We start from the raw sequence: 23,696 nt of genomic DNA, 5'->3' as shown, positions 1-23,696 counted from the left end.
TTTTAATATAAAACAATTTTTCATGTTTTTTCAAGCCCTGTGCAAATGTGAGATGTAATTGTGTAACCAGTACAAATTAAATATATTTCACCAATAGATAAAAGTTTAATTATCCTGTCCCATCCTCGGGATGGTGTATTACATTTGTGTATCAGTCCAATCCTATAGTGGGACTACTGGGAGCCATAACCAATGCTTATGACTGATAAGATACTGAACACAAGGGGGATGACATCTAGGTCGGGACCTGGAGTCTAGTTAAACCAGGAGCTGTAAGTAAACACACAGACAATGACCTTTCCAATCACATGACAACCTATATATACATAGCTCGTTTAGTTTATTGAAGAAAATTTCTGTAGTTTAATTTGCTGGATTTTGCAGTACATCATCTCCTGTGTAATAATTGAGTGGGGATCTATCTGCTTTTTATCACAGGTGTTTTGGGACATACTTGGCAGATGCTAAAATATGGAATAATCTTAAATACGACTAACCGGTAAGTGTAATTGTTTGGGTTTTATGCCTTTATTTACAACAGATAATTATTATAAGATATTTACCAAACTGACGAAAATGTTTAGAATACATTATATCCCTTATTGAGTATCTTATGTGAACAGTCTGTATATCATGCCATATATTTGGTGTCTGGTATGTAAACACTATATATATGTTACTGCATCTAGTATGCTATCAAAAATAATGTGGGAACAGGTATTCACCTGACTTTTCTGTGGCAGTTTTGGACGTAAGTTTGGTCTAGATGAGAAATTTGAATAGTTGCTATTTTTTTCTTAAAATCTCCTTGCAATAGCATTATATAACTCATTCACTCCTGGAATTGCATAATGAACTATTCCATCCTCTGAATTGGAAGAGTTCAAATGTGTCTTCAGGGGTGAATGAGTTAAAATAATAATATTTTTTCATAAATAAGGATGCTTTAGTTTTTAGATAATAATTGGCTAACGATCTGTCTTTAGAATAATTTAGAAAATTCCCATTTAGGTTTACCTATATAATGACACATTTTTCCAATCCGGTGGAAAATTTGTTTAAACAAATATCCATACTGTGTACCGATACAATAATAATGAACTAGATATATATATATTGATGGCCGTAGGTTACAGCATGCCATGATAACTCAGATCAGTCCAGTTCCTATCTTACTGTATACCATACTATATTGTTGGTGTCTAGTATGTACATATCAGTACTTCAGAAAGACAGTGCCAAGAGATAGGGAGTCACATATCCACTACATACTCCTATCAAACCTCGGGTGTACTTAGCAGGTAAGATCACTTAGAGGTTGACAAATTAATTTATATTTATCTTCAAGTGTATTCATGAAATATTTAAATTTGGATTGATTATATTAATTTAGGTGAGGGGATATTAGACTTTACAGCCCTATTACTATTAAACAGACACCTATCTTTATATTGTCGTAATTTAATGACAAGTCGTGACGTGGGAGAATTTATGATTATCTACTGTCCTTTTAACAATAGAAACATGTAAACATCTTTTAATTTTTCAAAAAATAAAAATGAAACAACAGACATTGAACATCAATTTTCTGTGTCATGTGACATACTTACATTCCTTGTGTATCAAGCACTAGCTGTCATATGTAGGTTACCCGATATTCTATTATCAGCTGGTCATGTTTAACAGAAAGCCAAAATCATGCACACCAGTCAAATATAAATGTTAGCCTGGTGGTAAATTGAAGCCAAATAAAAGGACTTAGGGCCTGTATCACTCTCATTTTTTTTTTCCTCTCTCCATTTCAGGTTCTTGTTAAATTTTAGTTTCAATTTCATATTTCCATTACTGAAACATTACTTATACATTGTATGTTAGTTAAAAGTTTGGTTCTTGTTAAACTAAAGTTTAAATTTTGATATTATAAGATTCCATAACACGTAAGTTCCTAAAACACTAGTTCTATTAGTTGGGTTACAATAAGTCAATCGGAAATACACAGAAAATGACGTATCTCATTCCACGATTGTTCTTATTAAACTTTGAAGGATGATCGCGACACACTGAGATTACAAAATGTCTAGGTTACTTAACAAGAGGCCCAAGGGCCTTAGGGGTCACCTGAGTTATATTATAGGTACTGATAGCTCAATTTCATTGTTCATCGATGTACAAAATGTGGAAAACAACATGTAAACAAAGTGAAATACATTACTTGTCATGTCACCAAAGAATAAGAACTTAAAAAACTATTCAAATCAATTATTTTGCTATTGAGAAGTATACCCTCTCCCCAAGGGAGGGCAGATGACCTGGGGGATAATGAAATTTATAATTTAGGTAATGATAATTTAGGTAATGATCTTTCTAACCATGAACAGTAAAACATCTGAGTCTGATGAAGATTTTTTTAACCTTTAACCATTATCCCACTTTGGGCCCCACCCCTCCAGCCCCAAGGGATGGGGCAGGCTCTTATTTTCTCATACCATCTAATTGCCATCTTACCATCTAATTGCCATCTAGAATTATAATCATTCCAACCAAGTTTGAATGATCTCCTGCTGAAAATCGACAAAATATACCCAAACGTGTTATTTCCCTATATAAATTAAAGTCAACTTTACCCCCTCCCCAAGCCAGAACATAAATGTTTGGGAAAAAATCATAGTTTTGGGAAAAAAGACTGTAATGTGATTAGCAAAAAGTTTTCCTTTAGCTTTTTCCTACAGTAAAATGTATAGCAATAAATAATTTTTCAGTGATTTTGATTATTTTGTTATTTATGTATTTTAAATGCTCCTTCATGGACAGTCATACTTTGAATGTTGCACATATAACGACTGGAAACTTGTATAAACATGCTTTTAATCCAATTGGGAAAATAAAGACTGACATTGGGAAAATGCAGGGTCATTTTTCAATTGAGAATGGGTCCCTGTACCGGACCCTATAAACACCTAGCAAAAACCCTGGTTCATCATCAGATCACATATAAATACTGGTATATATATTGTACCTGTTAATGGTGGCATCTGTGTCAGCTTGTAAACATATATTGTTATTCGGAATGAGATTGTGGCTTTTATCCGATCTTTATCAAGGTATCAGATTTTACACACACAGGCTATTATTTCATTGTTTATGCAGATTCAGACAACATTGAAGTACATGTATTTTAATTGAAAATTTAGATCTTTAAACCTTTTGTACATGTATCAGGTCATGTAATGGTCGTAGGGTTTCAATGTACACAACCTGTGTTCCATAACAATTATATGAACCTATACATAAAAGCACGTACATCTGCATGCTGTCATGTCAGAATAGCCGATCAGCTTAACTAACAGCATGTAGTTCACCATAAGCAATGCATGCATACATCAGCAAGCACTGTCAGCTTGACAGCTAATGTTGTGCATTGTTTATAGAATAGACCATGACAAAGCATATGTTAGCTTATATTAATTAACAGCAATGGGTAGCAATTTCCATAAATTTGTTTACAATATAAATTCAACTTTTACTCTATTTCAAGCTTTACAAACCATACTTCAGACGGGTTTTTTAAGCACTTAAACAACTTTTCATTTAGATATCCTATGTCATTAGTCAAAACCTTAATGTGATAGCTGCAACAGTAATATAAATATTATTACAAAGAAGATATGGAGTAATAAAAAGTCCTGTCTAGCTTTTGTTATTGTACATGTATTAGCTTGAAGTAAAATAAAGCCTCAAACTTCTAATACAAGTATCATATCCTGAAAAGTAGGCCAATCCAGCCTCTGTACCTCATCTGTGTACTTCTGTTAGTACACAGTTAATTTATGCACTAATTAAATAATAGCACACGTTCCTGTACTGTCTCCGTATATATATCTAGTTCCTGTACTGTCTCCGTCGTATATATCTAGTTCCTGTACTGTCTCTGTATATATCTAGTTCCTGTACTGTCTCCGTATATATCTAGTTCCTGTACTGTCTCTGTATATATCATGTTCCTGTACTGTCTCCGTATATATCATGTTCCTGTACTGTCTCCGTATATATCTAGTGGTTATACCAATACTTTTAACAGAACACTGTTCTGTAACAGTCTTGGTTGTAATACAGAAGTTTGTTGTTGTTTCACTCGGCAATGTATGTGTGATTATCAATAACACTGCACTCGGAATTTACATTTACATTTATATGTCTCCTGCTAAAACCTCCTGAAATACATAATTCAGGAACAAAATAATATTGCCCAATGCCTATAATTCAATCTAGACTTGATGTTATTTTTTCTTTAAGCAATCATGAAGACTGCTCAAAGCCTAATGTTTGAACATTTCAAAAGCTACAAGGACTATTGCCTATAGTCTTTGAATGACCCTGCAATGGGTCTAATGTGGAGTTAATTAATTGAAAAAACGTGTACAAGTTTAATTGACCACATTAAGTTTGATTTTCTTCATTCCTTCAGATGGAGAAGGTTTGTGATTTACATCAACTTCCCCTATTGAGTATTGAGGCCCACTTCTCTAGCTGCCCAAGGGGGCTGCACCCTCGAATATAGGCATAGTTGTCTAGGGGTAGGACGCCAGGGTCGTGACCGAAGGGTTGTGGGTTCGAGTCACGTCACAGCACTGTGTTGTATCTTTGAACACGATACTTTACTCGGCTTGTTTCAGTCTACTCAGCTGTAAATGAGTTCATTGTTGGGCAGTGCTACAATTGTTAAAAGCTAGCGATGGGCGCACAAATGGTAGCACTGGCTGTATGCTCCCCAGAGAGTTGAGAAAGATATTGGCTGGTTGCAAAGGCCCAAACAACGGATAATAATTTGTGAACTGCTTTGAGACAACCTATGAACCAGGTTGTGATAAAGAGGTTGATAAGAACCTCAAATTATTATTATTATTGTTGTTATATAAACAAATATGTGTTCCCTTTGTCATTCATGGATGTTCTAGATCAAATATTGAGTAAAAAATCCTCAATCTGAACAGAAGAAGGATGTTCAAGATTTACCTCTACTTTTCCTATTGGGCCTCGTCCCTTTGCCTCCAGGGGGACTGAACCCTCTGTTCATACAAAATTAAGTCCTCTTTATACAGTTAAGGTATGTTTTAGGTTCAACTTGTTTGGCCGTCTGTTTTGGATTTCTGAACTGAAATCAATTGTATGCCATCAGTGTGATCTAATTACACCACCAGAAAAAGAGTATTTCTTATCATTATCATTTTGTTTTCTGGAAACACCAGAAACTTTAAAGAAAAGTCTTATTAGCTACGTGATAGATCATATGTTTGCATGCTTACAATACAGTTCAATGTATGCTACTAAGCTGTATGATGATAAGCGGCATACCACTTAGCTGTACGATAAGTGGAACAATTTCAATTTTTGGATCATGAACTTTCTCTTTCTTGATCACAACGTCCATACATCCCCTACTTCTGTTGTTTACATGGTGCAGTTCATTCACTTCTCAAGAGTCACTATCCAATTTCTATGAGGGTGCGACACTACTTGGATTCAATTTAGATTTACATGGCGGGTGTCATCTATAAAGCAAAAGACGCTTACCCTTCTGGAATGCCTGGTCTTGTTCTCCTACTTTTTTAAGAGTCTCCATGTAAATCTTTCCTTTGGCCATATTTTGTCTTTATTTTATCAATTTTGAGTTCTAATTATGATTTGTTGACACTTTGGTATACTGAAGTTACTTTTAGTATAGATATCACAGTTTTATAATTTCAATGGTATCAATGTAGCAGTTAAATGATACCATTCACCCCTGAAGACACATTTGAATTCTTCCAATTCAAAGGTTGGGAAAGTCCAATATGAAATTTCAGGGGTGAATGGAGAGTGTAACTTGACGTTGATGACTTGACATCCAGTTCGGTGGTTATTGTATACAGTTGAGATGGTTCAATGTTGAAGTGTAATGTTGGTTGCAGTTTAAAGGTTAAACGTTGTAGTTCAATGTTAACTTGTTGCAGGTCATTTTTATCAGAACATGGACCTGTTGAATTAAACACTGTTTACTTCTATAACACCTGAATCAGCCATTGTTAGTCAAAATTACAAAGTGAAATAGAAGAACAGAAGATAAAATACACCATCTGAATCTATACAGTATTTCAAACAAAATTTAAATACACAAGTGGTAAAAATCATGGGTCGATACTAACACTAGTCCGCTAGTCCTGGACTAGTAGATTTCAGCAAAGACTAGTGAATCACCTAACCCAACTGGTCCTTTGGACTTGTGAAAAACAAAATTATAAAATAAGAATATTTCTTTTTAAAATTTAGAAAATAGCTTAAAATAAGATATATTGCATGATAACTGTCAAAATTTTCCTAAAACTTCACCATATTTTTATGGCAGTAAGTTATTTTAAGTCCCCTATAGTCAATTACTTTTGATGTTTCGTGCTATAGATCACGATGTTTCACTATCAGGAAATCTTAACTAGTCCTGTGGACTACCAAGCAAAAAAAGTTAGTGTCTAACCCTGAAAATAGGAAAATAATTGACATTACCCTTATATCACATATATTGTCCAAATATCAGCAACATTACAAAATTACAGTTTCAAATTCCAGTCTTTATTAAAACTGATTAAACTTTATTTAAATGAAACAGTCTTGAACAGACTCTGTGTTGAATGTGGCAAGCTAAGCATGAACTCAGACAGATAATGATTTTATCATTAGGGATCAGGCATATGTTATTTACCCACAGACTGTAAATCAGACAGATACAGATTTTACCATTAGGGATCAGGCATTATTATTTACCCACAGACTGTAAACACTCTAGATCAGCTACCAAAATAAGCCCTGTTGATATATACGTAGTGGTATTAAAGCGTTTTATTCTGGGGCTGACATTCTGCAGGTAGGTAATCTATATACGTGTCTTACTTCTGTAGTACAAAAAATTAACCCCTTAACTTGACAATTAAAAACAGATCTTATTCCCGATTACTACATCACATGATAGAATCTGGGATATTGTTCAGGTGACTTCACGAGGATTTATGACTTTTGCACAGTTACACTACTCGGGGAGTGATATGAGACTACTGAAGGCACTGTAGCCTTGAAACGTTGCACAACCTACCTTCTACAGGTGGGTGGGTGCATACATAGTGGTACAGTATAAATATTTGTTTACTTGCACTAGGCAAAGCTCATCAAGGATTGATACTTTTAGTTTGCGCCTGATAAGGCTTACTCCCATAAGCTTGTGACAAGTTTTTTAAAGCGTTTTAGATCAATTTTGCAAATTATATAAGGCACTATATAAATGTTGTATATTATTATGTATATCATTATCAAACATTTTGATGGATTAAAACACACATTATGTAGACCATTCCTTTCACCTGACACTATCTGGATGTCATCAAAACTTATTTAGGACTAAAAGATGTCATCGTAACTTATATAGGACGAAAACAAGTCCTCAAACTTATGTAGGACTAAAAGATGTCATCGTAACTTATATAGGACTGAAAGATGTCATCAAACTTATGTAGGACTAAAACAAGTCATCAAACTTATGTAGGACTAAAACAAGTCATCAAACTTATGTAGGACTAAAACAAATCATCAAACTTATGTAGGACTAAAAGATGTCATCAAACTTATGTAGGACTAAAAGATGTCATCAAACTTATGTAGGACTAAAACAAATCATCAAACTTATTTAGGACTAAAAGATGTCATCAAACTTATGTAGGACTAAAACAAGTCATCAAACTTATGTAGGACTAAAACAAATCCTCAAACTTATGTAGGACTGAAAGATGTCATCAAACTTATGTAGGACTAAAACAAATCATCAAACTTATGTAGGGCTAAAAGATGTCATCAAAATTATGTAGGACTAAAACAAGTCATCAAAATTATGTAGGACTTAAACAAGTCATCAAACTTATGTAGGACTAAAACAAATCATCAAAATTATGTAGGACTAAAACAAATCCTCAAACTTATTTAAGACTATAAAAGATAGAGGACATTACCCTGATCAGAATCATGTAACTTACACCTCTTCAGGCTGTACAATGCACAGCGTCTGATATCTCAGTCCGCTGATAGCCTTATCTACACATACCTAGACAGAATGCACCAACCAGATTAGCTCCTGAACTTTAGACAGTGGAAGTATATTCTATTTTTAATTGAATTGAGTACCTGGACTGACTTTTACAAGGTAAGCTGTAGTGGAAATCAGCTCCTTTTATTGAATCTAAGTGTTAAATAACTTACGACTAATATAGTGGTGTAAGTTACATTTAGACTTACATATTGATCAGTAATTTTAAATTCATGATTGTTTATAGAAAGTTTAGATTGAAGATGTGGGGTTCTCGAATTGAAATAGCTGGCGACAGATCAGGTTGGTAAGACCTTTAAAGGAATACATATATAGATTCTATGATAGGTAATGAAATACATGTCTTTATGATTCTGACTAATGTAATATAGTTCATTACTCCATTAAAACTGAGACAATTTGCAAAATGATATATTACTTTAACACTTTAAACAAATTATAGTGAAGAAAATCTAAATGTATAATAAAATGTCAAAATTAACAATTGAAAAAAAATGTATTCAGAATGAGATTAATACAATAACCATGAAAACAACGACCATCAATTGTAAAGGGAAATCTATATTCATGTATATACAAATAGTAATACCCTAGCTATCTGATGTAATAAGGCACAGCCAAGCATGAGTAGTTGTAGAGTGTGGTGCCTTTATTAATTTCGGCATATTTTTCTTTGAACAACATACCTACTATCTTGTATAATATGGTTTCTTTATCCAAATCCTAAGTTGAATTCCCCATTAATAAAGTAATTTCATGTCATTTTGATATTTTGCATTGGTAATGCCCTATTAGCATATATGGCTTTGTATAGCAGCGTTTAATTATTTTTGGTGTTCAAAGCACCTCTTTGTTTGTGGCATTGTTGTTTAGTTGACCAAAAGAAACCAATAGCGAATATTATAAACTCTCTCAAACAGAACAAAACATTACGATGAGTGAATTTCTCAAGTATGACTGGCGACACCCTTAATAGAGCAGTGTAGGGGCAGTGATAACAGCTCAACATGTACAGTTAGGTAATATATATTTATGTCTTATGACTCTCTGAAAGGTGATGTCGTCAGATCCACGCACGCAAAGCAAGTATACCTTGAAACATGACACCTTCTTTTTATAAGAGAAGAAAAGATTTGGTTGACACTATTTGAATTTCACATTGACCCAGTTTGTAAGGTGTCCCACCAAAAGCCTGCCTGCCACCATGCTTTACTCTAGGTAAAACTTTGGTCAGTAGGTTATTTGATTAAGGGTGTTTTGACACTAAAAAAATAATTGGAACTTGAATGTTATTAAATATTAATAAGATACGAATATAGACATGGTTTTTAAAGCCTGACATGTCATCACATATCATAAAATCATTTTCACAACTTGAAAAATTTGTGACATCCAGGCACACTTGGCTTTATTGACAAAACAACACAATCAGACCAGTCTGGAGTATAAAGTATTGGTTTTTACAGCAAAGCCCCCTCCAAGTATAAATTATAGTTGTTAACAGATCCTCAAACAACTGGGCCCTGCTGTATAAGTTGTGTAAGAGATCCTCAAACAACTGGGCCCTGCTGTATAAGTTGTGTAAGAGATCCTCAAACAACTGGGCCCTGCAGTATAAGTTGTGTAAAATCCTTGGTATGTCCAGTGATGGTTATTACTTATCACTTTTTATATGAAATCTATCATGTTGTATAGTTGTGATTGTAATTAGTATAATGATCGGCTACTGATGCTACATATACCTAATCTGATGGCTTTGTCTGTTTTTAGGTTCAGGACAACACAGAAGCTGTGATGACCATTTGAGCTATCAACATTAACTTACAGTGGGACAGAGAATTCTCACCGAAACATGACGTGTTTAAGGAAAATAGCACAAGGCATCACCATATGCCTCGTTTTATTGACTGTCGCCATGACAACTGTGGTTAGTGAGGACTCAGAAGTTCTGGTCTTAGATCCTCCGGAGAAAATCGCAATAGAGGTAGGCAAATCAGGAGAGGTAAGCTGTTCACTCCCAGATGGAGCCAATCAAACTGACACAATCGTGTGGCTGAATGAGAACGGGACAAATGTGAACGACTTGAACAGGACACAGATTAAGGAAGACGAGGGTACCCTGAAACTGGAGGGTCTAGTTCTGTCCGACAGTGGTGACTTTGTCTGTACGACTAAATCAAGGGCATATAACTCTACAGTAAATGTCACAGTGTATAACATGCCGAGCTATTTCACCGAGGGAATGATTATCATAGGGATCAACATCGGCCTCGTTGTCATCTTCATTGGCTGTGCCACACATAGATTCATTCAAAATAAAAGGAATAAAGCGAAAGCAAAAAAAACAAACAGGCGAGCGTGAAAACTACACACAGAGTAATTTTAAATGAACAATTGAATGTGAAAACAGTAATTAGTGATTTTATATCAACAGATGAGTGTGAAACTGTATATAAAGTAATTTTATATCAACAGATGAGTGTGAAACTATATATAAAGTGATTTTATATGAACAAACGAGTGTAAAAACTGTGTAAACCTTCATTCCACATGTACTGATGAGTGAAAAAGAGAGTTATTTGATAATGACGGATGAAAGTGAAAAACTGTATAAATAATCATGTTATAAAAAGATGAATGTGAAAATTGTATATTGAGTAATTTTATATCATCAAGCAAGTGTGGAAACAGTACAATATAATGAAGTTCAATTTTTTTCACAGAATACTAAGAGCAATTTAACATAAACATCGATATCACACATTATATTTTCTAAGGACAAAATCTGTGGTTACAATTAAGTTTTCCTGATGCTTCAGCAAACTTATGTCTTTGTGGGATAGCGTTTACAAAGGCATATTATTATATTTACATGCCTCCCTTCTTCAGCTTAGTAAACTCTGACTGCGTAGAAATTAGCGTATACGCAGTGAAAAAAGGCTCGGCGATTGATATTTGTTTCAAATATGGCGCCGTTCAGGCTTCAGCCAGATAACAGTCCAATGACACCAAGCTTGGATCATTCACCATCTGGATACATGGAACATATTCGGGATTCATTATGTCTAATTATACAACAAAAAAATGCTGACAAACTTCTTATTCCATGGATGCACCTTCGAATTTCTGTGGCGGTAACATCAACAATGGCGGCTTTGTTCTGACCACGTCACTCTATGAGGCGTGTCAATGCGCATACATGACAACCGTTGTAAATTAATAGAAAAGTTTGAAAGGCTTCTCATATTGCTATATTTAAAATCTAAAACCCATAATAGGAAAGAAATAGTGTTGATCACTGCATATTTTCTAAATTAACTCATATATCGAAGCAGATTCACTAAAACCATATTGTCTTAGCAACCACGGCTACCGTAGTTACCATCGTGGCAACCCACTTCGACTTTTTTCTGCGTAAGGTAACATTTAAACAAGAGGCCCAATGGGCCTGCATCGCTCACCTGGTATAAATCTCACACTTGTAACCTTAAAAGTGATCTAAAATAAAGCTACAGGCATAATATCAGTATTTATGATTAAAATTCATTCAAAAGACCCTGTTAATATTTTTTTAAACATTTCACCCCTGTGATTGAAAGTCTAACAAAGTCATTATGTTGAACACATTGTATAGCCTTTCATCTCAGGATGCAACTTGCGAAGTATAAATATCCTGGGACCCATGGTTATTCATAAGCGGTTGTTCAAAGATTTTAAACAAATTTGACCCCTGTGACCTTGAATATAAGTCAAAGTCATTCACTTTAACAAACATAGTAGTCCTTGATCCCAGCATATGCTACTGACTAATTATCATACCCCTGGGCATTTTGGTTATTCAGAAGAAGTTGTTTAAAGGTTTTTTAAGACAATTGACCCCTGTGACCTTGAATATAATTGAACGTCATTCGTTTGAACAAACTTGGTAGCCCTCACCCAAGCATGGTCCTGGCCAAATATCATCTCCCTGGGCAGTATGGGTATTGAGAAGAAGATGTTTAAAGTTTTTAACATATTTGACCCCTGTGACCTTAAATATGGGTGAAGGTCATTCATTTGAACAAACTTTGTAGCCCTTGATCTCAGCATGCTACTGGCCAAATAGCATCACCCTGTGCATTTTGGTTATTCAGAAGAAGTTGTTTAAAGGTTTTTTAAGACAATTGACCCCTGTGACCTTGAATATAATTGAACGTCATTCATTTGAACAAACTTGGTAGCCCTCACCCAAGCATGGTACTGGCCAAATATCATCTCCCTGGGCAGTATGGTTATTGAGAAGAAGATGTTTAAAGTTTTTAACATATTTGACCCCTGTGACCTTGAAAATAGGTGAAGGTCATTTATTTTAACAAACTTTGTAGCCCTTCATCCAAGTTTGCTTCTGGCCAAATATCGACACCCTAGGTCTTTCGGTTATTAAGAAGAAGTCGTTAAAAGTAAAATATTGACGCCGGACGTCAGACGGACGGACGGACGGACGACGGACGCCGCGCCACGGCATTAGCTCACTTGGCACTTCGTGTAATCTGTTCTGTATGTGTGCAGGCTAAAATACTGAAGTCAATAATCCATTTCTTTTTAACAACAAGAGGCCCAAGGGCCTTAGCGGTCACCTGAGTTATATCATAGGTACTGGTAGCTTTATTTTATTGTTTAGATGTGATGTGGAAATCAGCATGTAAACTAAGTGAAATACAATACTTGTCATGTCATCAAAGGATAAGAATTTTAAAATATTTGTAAATGTTCCCTTTGGGGCCCCGCTCTAACCCCTGGGGATGTGGCAGGAATTCCAAGTTTATAATTTGATACCGTCATCCACCAAAGATGATTCTGACCAAGTAAAAATAATTTCCAACAGAAAATTGTCAAAATATACCCAAAAGTGTTGCTTCGCTATATAAACTATAGTAAACTTTACCCCCTCCCCAAGGGAGAACGGATAGCTCGGGGGTCCTGAAATTTACAATTTAAATAAAGACCCTGATGATCTTTCCATCCATGCAGAGAAAATGACTGTAATACCTCTGAGTCTGGAGAAGAAGATTTTTGAAATATTGGTAATAATTTTCCCTTTTGGGCCCCGCCCTGGCCCTTAGGGTTGGAGTAGGAATCCCAATTTTACAATTTAAAACCATCTTCCTCCCCCAAGGATGATTCTGACCAAGTAAAAATAATTTCCAACAGAAAATTGTCAAAATATACCCAAAAGTGTTGTTTCGCTATATAAACTATAGTAAACTTTCCCCCCTCCCCAAGGGAGAACGGATAGCTCGGGGGTCCTGAAATTTACAATTTAAATAAAGCCCCTGATGATCTTTCCATCCATGCAGAGAAAATGACTGTAATACCTCTGAGTCTGGAGAAGAAGATTTTTGAAATATTGGTAATAATTTTCCCTTTTGGGCCCCGCCCTGGCCCTTAGGGTTGGAGTAGGAATCCCAATTTTACAATTTAAAACCATCTTCCTCCTCCAAGGATGATTCTGACCAAGTAAAAATAATTTCCAACAGAAAATTGTCAAAATATACCCAAAAGTGTTGCTTCGCTATATAAACTATAGTAAACTTTACCCCCTCCCCAAGGGAGAACTGATAGCCTGGGAGTCCTGAAATTTACAATTTAAATAAAGCCCCTGATGATCTTTCCATCCATGCAGAGAAAATGACTGTAATACCTCTGAGTCTGGAGAAGAAGATTTTTGAAATATTGGTAATAATTTTCCCTTTTGGGCCCCGCCCTGGCCCTTAGGGTTGGAGTAGGAATCCCAATTTTACAATTTAAAACCATCTTCCTCCCCCAAGGATGATTCTGACCAAGTAAAAATAATTTCCAACAGAAAATTGTCAAAATATACCCAAAAGTGTTGCTTCGCTATATAAACTATAGTAAACTTTACCCCCTCCCCAAGGGAGAACTGATAGCCTGGGGGTCCTGAAATTTACAATTTAAATAAAGCCCCTGATGATCTTTCCATCCATGCAGAGAAAATGACTGTAATACCTCTGAGTCTGGAGAAGAAGATTTTTGAAATATTGGTTAATTTTCCCTTTTGGGCCCCGCCCTGGCCCCTAGTGTTGGGGTAGGAATCCCAATTTTACAAGGGGGTCCTGAAATTTACAATTTAAACAAAGCCCCTGATGACCTTTCCATCCATGAAAATGACTGTTATACCTCTGAGTCTGGAGAAGAAGATTTTTGAAATATTGGTTAATTTTCCCTTTTGGGCCCCGCCCTGGCCCCTAGGGTTGGGGTAGGAATCCCAATTTTACAATTTGGTAGCCTCATCTATCAAGGATGATTCTGACCAAGTTTGAAAAATTTCCATCCACTGGTTCTTGAGAAGAAGTTGATAATGTAAAAGTTTACGCACGACGGACGACGACAGACGGAAAGTTATTGAAATAGGTCACTTGAGCAAAGCTCAGGTGACCTAAAAACATGTTAATAAACAAGAGGCCCAATTGGCCTGCATCACTCACATGGTTTTAATCTCACACTTGTAATCTTAAAAGTGGACTAAAATATAGCTACAGGCACAGTGTTTGATTCATAAGAACCTGTGACCATGAATGTCGAACAAGGACATTATGTTGAAAGTGGGTCAAGGTCATTCAATTGAACAAACTTGGTAGTCCTTCATCCTAGCATGCTACAAGCCCAATTTCAGTACCCTGATCCTTTTGGTTATTGAGTAGTGGTTTGAAGATTTTACAATATTTGACCCCTATGACCTTGCAAGTGGGTCAAGGTCATTCAATTGAACAAACTTGGTAGTCCTTCATTCCAGCATGCTACAGGCCCAATTTCAGGACCTTGGGCCTTTTGGTTATTGAGAAGAGGGCCAGGTGAGCTAAAAATGAGTTTTCAGGCACCAGGATAATGAAACAGCCTTAATTAGAACAAGTCCAAATGACCAAAAGTTAATTAAATAGATACTGTATTTCTTCACGAAATCAGTTCTGTAAATACTACATAATTACACAATATCGACAAAGGCAAAACTACGCTTTGATCTTGAAATGAAAATTTGGCAACAGCCAATTTTGATATTAAGGTTATATGCTATTTTAACATTGTATATATGCATGTGTCTTTTTTCCAGAATAGTTCCAATTTAGTAAAATATGCATATATTAAATCTATAAACAGAAACGATTAATTGAACATAACTCCAGAGATATGCAAACTATGTGCTATAAATGAAAACAACTTATTTCTAATTTATCTAATATGCAAATTATAATAACATGATATGAAAAGAAATAACTAACAGATTTTATCTGAAGTAAAATGCAATCATATACTAAATAATATGGAAATACCTACTGAAGGCAAATCAGATGCTACACTTATAATTGCAGATTGGATATATTAGGTAACATATGTTGTTTAATATATATCACTTCATGTATCTAAACAACCTCATAATGTAACACTAGATTTGATAAAGGATATTCAACAATGCAATATTCAAACAAAGAGACGAACTGATCTGTAATGTAAATTATTGACATTTAATGCAAATATTCTTTTTGAAATATATAACCACAACAAAACAAATCAGTGCAACATATGTTTGCTATAGTGAATAATTATTTTTAGGCTTAAATTATATTTATTCCTGGAAAGCATCTTTTTCAGGGGTACCTGTGTTGGGAGTCGTGTTTCAGGGGTACCAGTGCTGGGAGTCGTGTTTCAGGGGTACCAGTGTTGGGAGTCGTGTTTCAGGGGAACCAGTGTTGGGAGCCGTGTTTCAGGGGTACCAGTGTTGGGTGTCGTGTTTCAGGGCTACCAGTGTTGGGAGTTGTGTTTCAGGGGTACCAGTGTTGGGAGTCATGTTTCAGGGGTACCAGTGTTGGGAGTCGTGTTTCAGGGGCACCAGAGTTGGGATTCGTGTTTCAGGGGTACGAGTGTTGGGTGTCGTGTTTCAGGGGTACCAGAGTTGGGAGTCGTGTTTCAGGGGTACCAGTGTTGGGAGCCGTGTTTTAGGGGTACCAGTGTTGGGAGTCATGTTTCAGGGGTACCAGTGTTGGGTGTCATGTTTCAGGGGTACCAGTGTTGGGTGTCGTGTTTCAGGGGTACCAGTGTTGGGAGTCGTGTTTCAGGGGTACCAGTTTTGGGAGTCGTGTTTCAGGGTTACCAGAGTTGGGAGTCGTGTTTCAGGGGTACCAGTGTTGGGTGTCGTGTTTCAGGGGTACCAGTGTTGGGAGCAGTGAGTTCACCCAACTGCAGAGTATTCCCCTGGCCTAAACTTTTGGGTGCTGCGCCCACCTCTCATTTATATCCTATATATCAAAAGTCAAAACAAAATTCCCACAAATGTTGATTTTTAACATCTCGCAAAGCAATGGATCAAGTATCTGTATGTGTTGCTGGCAGTGACTGGTATAATGGGCCTTATTGTTTCAGACTGTCCCACTCCTGCACTTAGTATAATTAAGAGTATTGTTTAATTACAATGGAGGTTTGAGCAACAACTTAACTGATCCTGCCACAGGGAAATTAAAACAAAGAAGAGGCCCAATGGGCCTGCATCGCTCACCTGGTGTATATCGTGTAACTACATTTCATCATCCTGATCAAATAAGACCAATGAGTAGAGACAAAGTATAAATTGTCATTTTCTAGTGTAACTGCTTAAATAAACTCTAAATGCTTTCAAGTTTTCAGAATAAAGCGAAGTATGTTCTGAAGAGTTGATACTTTATATATATACTGTATATATATACATCAATTATCATCGAGATGAATTTCTTAAAGAAAATCCTTTTTAAAGCAAATCCCTTCTTTATAATAATGATAATAATATACATTTGATATAGCGTCCTATCTAGCTAAACTAAGCCACTCTAAAGTGCTTTACAGTACATACATGTAGATATACAGTTTTATACAATCAATACAATTAGCCTATGCATTAATACCATTTTGACGAATTCGAAGGAGCTGTCGTATCAGGCGCTAACTAGTAACTTCTAGACCTATGCCACCTGTCTAATATTTCCCTATGTGTGTATGCCTGTGTGTGTGCTGGAGATGTCTTTCACTAATTAACTGATACTAAATACATATGTATTTTTACTAATGACACTGAGTAGTGTATCAATACATAGTTGGTACTTTGTCATAATGCAGTGATGCACTCTATGTGACTAAAAGATACATCTTAAGCACAGGGCTCAAAGCTGTGCACCCGGCACTAGAACATATTTTGGGAGGTCCTGCACTGCATAGATTCCTCACAAAGTAGGTCATTGATTTTTTTTATCTTTTACACATTTCATTTTCATTCCTTTCCACTAACTATTGTTTTCACCATTTCATCTTTTTAGATACAAATACAGTGATGAGCTGTCAGTCTTTCATATTACATCATTTTCCCATGGGATTCTATGTTAATTTTTTTTTTTCAAAATATTTTTATGACTTGGTTTGACATGCAATTTTAATCAAGCTTGATATCCTGTTAGAGGTTAGTCCGTGGTATTTTGTGGTAATATTAATACTACTATCCTGTAAGATAATAGTCCAGGGTATTTTGTGGTAATATTAATACTACTATCTTGTTAGAGAATAGTCCGGGGTATTTTGTGGTAATATTTATACTACTATCCTGTTAGAGAATATTCCGTGGTATTTTGTGGTAATATTAATACTACTATCCTGTTAGAGAATAGTCTGTGGTATTTTGTGGTAATATTAATACTACTATTCTGTTAGAGAATAGTCCGGGGTATTTTGTGATAATATTAATATTACTATCCTGAATAGTCCAGGGTTTCTTGTGGTAATATTAATACTACTATCGTGTTAGAGAATAGTCTGTGGTATTTTGTGGTAATATTAATACTACTATTCTGTTAGAGAATAGTCCGGGGTATTTTGTGGTAATATTAATATTACTATCCTGTTAGAGAACAGTCCAGGGTTTCTTGTTGTAATATTAATACTACTATCGTGTTAGAGAATAGTCCGGGGTATTTTGTGGTAATATTAATACTACTATCCTGTTAGAGAATAGTCCGGGGTATTTTGTGGTAATATTGATACTACTATCCGTGCCTCTGTTGTTGAGATTTCACTTTTCATTCCAGCATAAAAGCTAAACTTTTAACTGAAAACGAAGTCAGGAAAATAAAGTTTCGAAAATCTGATGGTAAAATGATGTAATTCAACAGACTCATTGGTAGGCTATATAGATTTTTTTTACTTCCACTTGTCTAAAAAAAAAATATCAATATTTTCTACAACTTAATGCTTGCACCATTCCCTCACAAAATCAATTTAGAGATGATAGCTTCCCAGACCAATTGTTTTTTCTCTCATATTAATAGAATGTAAAACTTCAAAATGTCTTTTTCTTACTCATTTTTACCTAGTTATTATATTAATATCATCCAGTTTCTTTATATCAGGAATTCAACCCCGAAATCCCTGTATCGAGAGTTAATTGGTGAAGGATGCTTTTTAAATCCCTGCAGCTAGGACATGTCAGCTTCTTTAACATCCTTTCAATAAGTGGTATTAAGTCCCGATATAAGGGCAAAACCTTTAATTTGTGTTTAGTTGCAATTTAAAACAACTGGGGTCAGTGATGCAGTAAACTGACCCAGACATTTTGAAAAATCACAGAAAATTGGTTAAAAGTACTTTTGGTATCTCAAATACCGTTATATTTTTTATAAATAAGTGTATGAATTCAAACCATCTATGATAAATACAATCATTTTTTAAATCAAACAGTAGACAAGATAATACATATTTCCTTTCTGAAGTGAACTAATACCGGTAAGATCCCACTTAATATTGATAACTTTGGTTTTGACAGAGTTATGCCCCTTTACAAAAACTTCTTCAGCAACAAGAGACACAAAACACATTTAAACCAAACCTGACTTTGTGCAAATATAAAACGATCACATTAATAGTTTATCAATCCTATAATTTAAAATTCTGTTATTCAGCTAAATTTTTCAAAAAGATTACCTGTAAATTTTTCAATGTTTCATGGCATATCAAGTTAAATAACTTACCTTTTAGTTTAGACATCAGTTGCTCTTGTTTGTTTAAGCTGCAACACAAAAAGAAAACATTTACTGGTAGGCATAGTGCAGGTCACCAATTTGGTTCATTAGAAAACAAACATTTTTTCTTTTAAATAAAATATTTCAGGAGGGTAAAACTCCACTATCCGAAGGTTTGAATGGCCTACTATGTCCTTTTTAATTTCCAGCCAATGACCTTACATACGTATATATTGGTGCTAGTCCTTTAATCATGTATGTCTTAGTAACTCTAATTTTAACAAGTTTCACATCAGAGAACTTTGCTTATTATTGAATATAGCAGGATCTGTCTGTATACATTTATTGGACCAAAACTTTAAATATAAAACTGATCCATTTCTTGTACTGTAAATTTCTGTGTGACAATTGTATGTTTATATGAAATCTGTGAAATAATTCTTAAATTATATTTAAATATTTATTAATAAAAAATAAAAAAGTTAGAATCAACAAAAAACTGTTTCCATATTTCTACATTGAGACCTGTACATGTCTTTACTAACATCTACACTATTTGGTCAGACAAGAGAGTGTGTCTGATAAACCAAAGAAAAGTGAAGCATGGAACACTAAACTTTTCACCACTGTAAACCATAATGGACTCATCCATATCAATGCATGGTAGAGTCTACTAAAGTTACATAGGGGTGAAAGGGTTAAACCATTTGTGATATAACAGGATGTTTTGAAGTCAGGTGTCAGTAAGGTGAGATGTCAGTTATATCAGGTTTCCGTATACATCTTTTCAGGTCCGTCTTCCCGTGTTCCCTGTCACAGACTGGATATTGTTTTCGTAGTTATCATAATGGCACATAATTCAGCAAACCTCTTCTCAACGACAAGTTGATTGACAAATTCATGGAATTACTTAGACTTGTTTGGCAATTATTCAACAGAATATTCAAACAACAAAGTTTTTGGGACCATTTGGGATCCATACTTTTCGGGACCCTTTTGGGACCTAGAAGAGAGTTGTCCCTATACGAGACCTAAAATCTACCGGTACTACGTATGCTAAAGTATGTATCCTATGAATCAAACACTATTTGGGACTATACATTTAAGGACATGAACATTTATTTTGCCAAAAATTTGAAAAACGTGAACACTTTGGAACCCAGATAGTGAAATGGGCTAATATTGTTATTTTCCAACTTTTTTTGCAGCGGAAAGTTTTAGTGAATACAGGGGGGGGGGGGCACGTACCTGGCCTGAAGTTCCTTTAGTCGTTTAGAGTTGGTTTTCCTTTCCTCCTCTGTCTTATCTTTCTCACTAGTCGATGATTTGGCCAGGGACTCATACTGTTTCGTGACAGCCTGAAACAACATATAAACATCACTACTATAACAGGGAAAATAATACTTGCATTTCCATTAACTAAGGGCAATATATGTGGATGGGATTATTACCAGGCATATGGGCCTATTGCAGGTTAAATATGATAATCCTTCACATTAGTATTTTCATTCAAGTTAAATGTTTTAAACTATTTCCCTTGAACCAACTTTCATGGTAAGCCAGTAGTCAGTCGTGATATTGTATGACTCTGTACAAATGATTTGCTGAATTTTTTATTCAATAGTTGGTGTGAAATCGTGAAAGTTTATTTACAGAGAAAGTTTATTTACAGATAAGGTTTATTTAAAGATCAAGATTATTTACGGATAAAGTTTATTTAAAGATAAAGATTATTTACAGATAAAGTTTATTTAAAGATAAAGTTTATTTACAGATAAAGTTTATTTAAAGATAAAGTTTATTTACAGATAAAGTTTATTTACAGATAAAGTTCTGTTCCCTACAGTACATCATACAGCATAATATTTACTTACCTTTCAAATTTTTCATGTGAGAGAAAAATCATTACAAAGTCCATTGATGTATATACAGACACTTATATGACAAAATAAGTGTAAAATGTCAAAGAAAGGGCTGCAATGAATTAACTGAATTTGAGCAAAAAGGAAGTTGTACGGTATATATATATGCTGAATTCAGAAAGACAACCCTGATGGCGAAAAAAAACCCGAAGTATCTGTCCATAGTAAGGATCAAAATGTTCTATCAAAAGTGTGATTTACAAACACATACACATGTAATATACAGAATGTTTACTTGTATCACATGTGTTTGTTACAGAATGTTTAAGAACATACCATAATTTGACAAAATTTCAGCTTGTCATGAAATACTAATAATTCAACTTACCTTACTCTACAGAACAGAGTCAGTACCCATTAGGTCCATACAATTTATGTATATAAGTAGTTACCATGGATACAGACAGTGTATTGGCAATAATTAATGTATATAAGTAGTTACCATGGATCCAGACAGTGTGTTGTCAATAATTAATGTATATAAGTAGTTAGTATGGATACATACAGTGTATTGTCAATAATTAATGTATATAAGTAGTTACCATAGATAAAGACAGTGTGTTGTCAATAATTAATGTATATAAGTAGTCACCATGGATAAAGACAGTGTGTTGTCAATAATTAATGTATATAAGTAGTTACCATGGGTAAAGACAGTGTGTTGTCAATAATTTATGTATATAAGTAGTTACCATGGATACAGACAGTGTATTGTCAATAATTAATGTATATAAGTAGTTACCATGGATAAAGACAGTGTGTTGTCAATAATTAATGTATATAAGTAGTTAGTATGGATACAGACAGTGTATTGTCAATAATTAATGTATATAAGTAGTTACCATGGATAAAGACAGTGTGTTGTCAATAATTAATGTATATAAGTAGTTACCATGGATACAGACAGTGTATTATCAATAATTAATGTATATAAGTAGTTACCATGGATACAGACAGTGTATTGTCAATAATTAATGTATATAAGTAGTTACCATGGATACAGACAGTGTGTTGTCAATAATTAATGTATATAAGTAGTTACCATGGATACAGACAGTGTGTTGTCAATAATTAATGTATATAAGTAGTTACCATGGATACAGACAGTGTGTTGTCAATAATTAATGTATATAAGTAGTTACCATGGATACAGACAGTGTGTTGTCAATAATTAATGTATATAAGTAGTTACCATGGATAAAGACAGTGTGTTGTCAATAATTAATGTATATAAGTAGTTACCATGGATACAGACAGTGTATTGTCAATAATTAATGTATATAAGTAGTTACCATGGATACAGACAGTGTGTTGTCAATAATTAATGTATATAAGTAGTTACCATGGATACAGACAGTGTGTTGTCAATAATTAATGTATATAAGTAGTTACCATGGATACAGACAGTGTGTTGTCAATAATTAATGTATATAAGTAGTTACCATGGATAAAGACAGTGTGTTGTCAATAATTAATGTATATAAGTAGTTACCATGGATACAGACAGTGTATTGTCAATAATTAATGTATATAAGTAGTTACCATGGATACAGACAGTGTGTTGTCAATAATTAATGTATATAAGTAGTTACCATGGATACAGACAGTGTGTTGTCAATAATTAATGTATATAAGTAGTTACCATGGATACAGACAGTGTGTTGTCAATAATTAATGTATATAAGTAGTTACCATGGATACAGACAGTGTATTGTCAATAATTAATGTAAATATATATGGTTACCATGAACAGTCCACTATTATTGTAAAAGTATACTTACCACAGATGCGGTCAGTTTGTCCTGTAACGTTTGAATCTCCTTCACTTTCTGTCTCAACTCAAGCTCAAGGGCATTTTTCGCCTGTAGAAAAATAAGGGTACAGAAATATATAATGTACACCAAATATGTATGCTTCTTGTCAAATATGAAGGAGGTACATGTATAAGATGTTATGGCTGGTGGGGTTAAATCCCTATCTGTCTACCAATACTTATTATTCATATTATAGTTATAGTTGCTATTCAAGTTTATAATATTTTATGGGTTATTGATTTTCAAAAAATGTGCATCCAACCTCTTCCATGAAGTTAATTGTAAAATAAGAAGTGAAAAGTAACTTGAAATGTACAACTCCGAAAGTATAACATGTCTAAAGGTAGATAAGGCAACTTCACACCAATAGAAAATACAGACAAGGTTTTGTTTGTTATTAGAGATATTCACTTAATATCAATTGGAACAATTTCAGTGGAATCACCTTCTTGTTATTTATATACCAAGAAAACTAGCAGTAATTTTGTTTTCATCAATAGTGTTAGTAGGTAACCAGACTACGTTTTCATCAATAGTGTTAGTAGGTAACCAGGCTACAAGAAACTGAGTACATCAACTGAATGGACTTTGGTTATTAGCCTTGATATAATATCTACTGGCATTAGATGTCAGGTTAGTGGAAGTGTACTGCCCTGAAGAAAAAAAATTCCCTCATATCCGAGTGTGTAAGATAGAGCTGTCCAGGGTAAGAAAGGGATGTAGGAAATTTCTACATTACACCCCATTTCACAATGGCTCAACAATGACGTGATGTCACAAATGTGGAAAACTCTGATGCAGCAAAGCG

General features: G+C 34.6%; 1 protein-coding gene and 1 long non-coding RNA gene across 4 annotated transcripts in view; one reads left to right on the top strand and one right to left on the bottom strand.

Moving 5' to 3' along the window:
* Nucleotides 1–23,696, bottom strand: part of LOC110446217 — a 52,198-nt gene that overhangs the window by 20,889 nt on the left and 7,613 nt on the right. For all 3 annotated transcript variants that reach the window (XM_021491255.1, XM_021491254.1, XM_021491256.1), the window contains exons 7-9: nucleotides 22,856–22,936; nucleotides 20,401–20,510; nucleotides 19,162–19,199 (exon numbers count right to left, since the gene is read on the bottom strand). In XM_021491255.1, the coding sequence (XP_021346930.1) occupies nucleotides 19,162–19,199; nucleotides 20,401–20,510; nucleotides 22,856–22,936 (229 nt within the window). The remainder of the gene's footprint in view (nucleotides 1–19,161; nucleotides 19,200–20,400; nucleotides 20,511–22,855; nucleotides 22,937–23,696) is intronic.
* On the top strand, nucleotides 1,209–10,768 carry LOC110446218. The gene is made up of 2 exons (XR_002462442.1): nucleotides 1,209–1,301; nucleotides 9,893–10,768. It is a non-coding gene; the product is annotated as an uncharacterized LOC110446218 (long non-coding RNA).

Source organism: Mizuhopecten yessoensis, unplaced genomic scaffold, assembly GCF_002113885.1.
Source record: "Mizuhopecten yessoensis strain PY_sf001 unplaced genomic scaffold, ASM211388v2 scaffold2641, whole genome shotgun sequence".
In the NCBI taxonomy this organism is placed as follows: Eukaryota; Metazoa; Mollusca; class Bivalvia; order Pectinida; family Pectinidae; genus Mizuhopecten; species Mizuhopecten yessoensis.
This window is presented reverse-complemented; position numbering and strand designations above follow the sequence as displayed.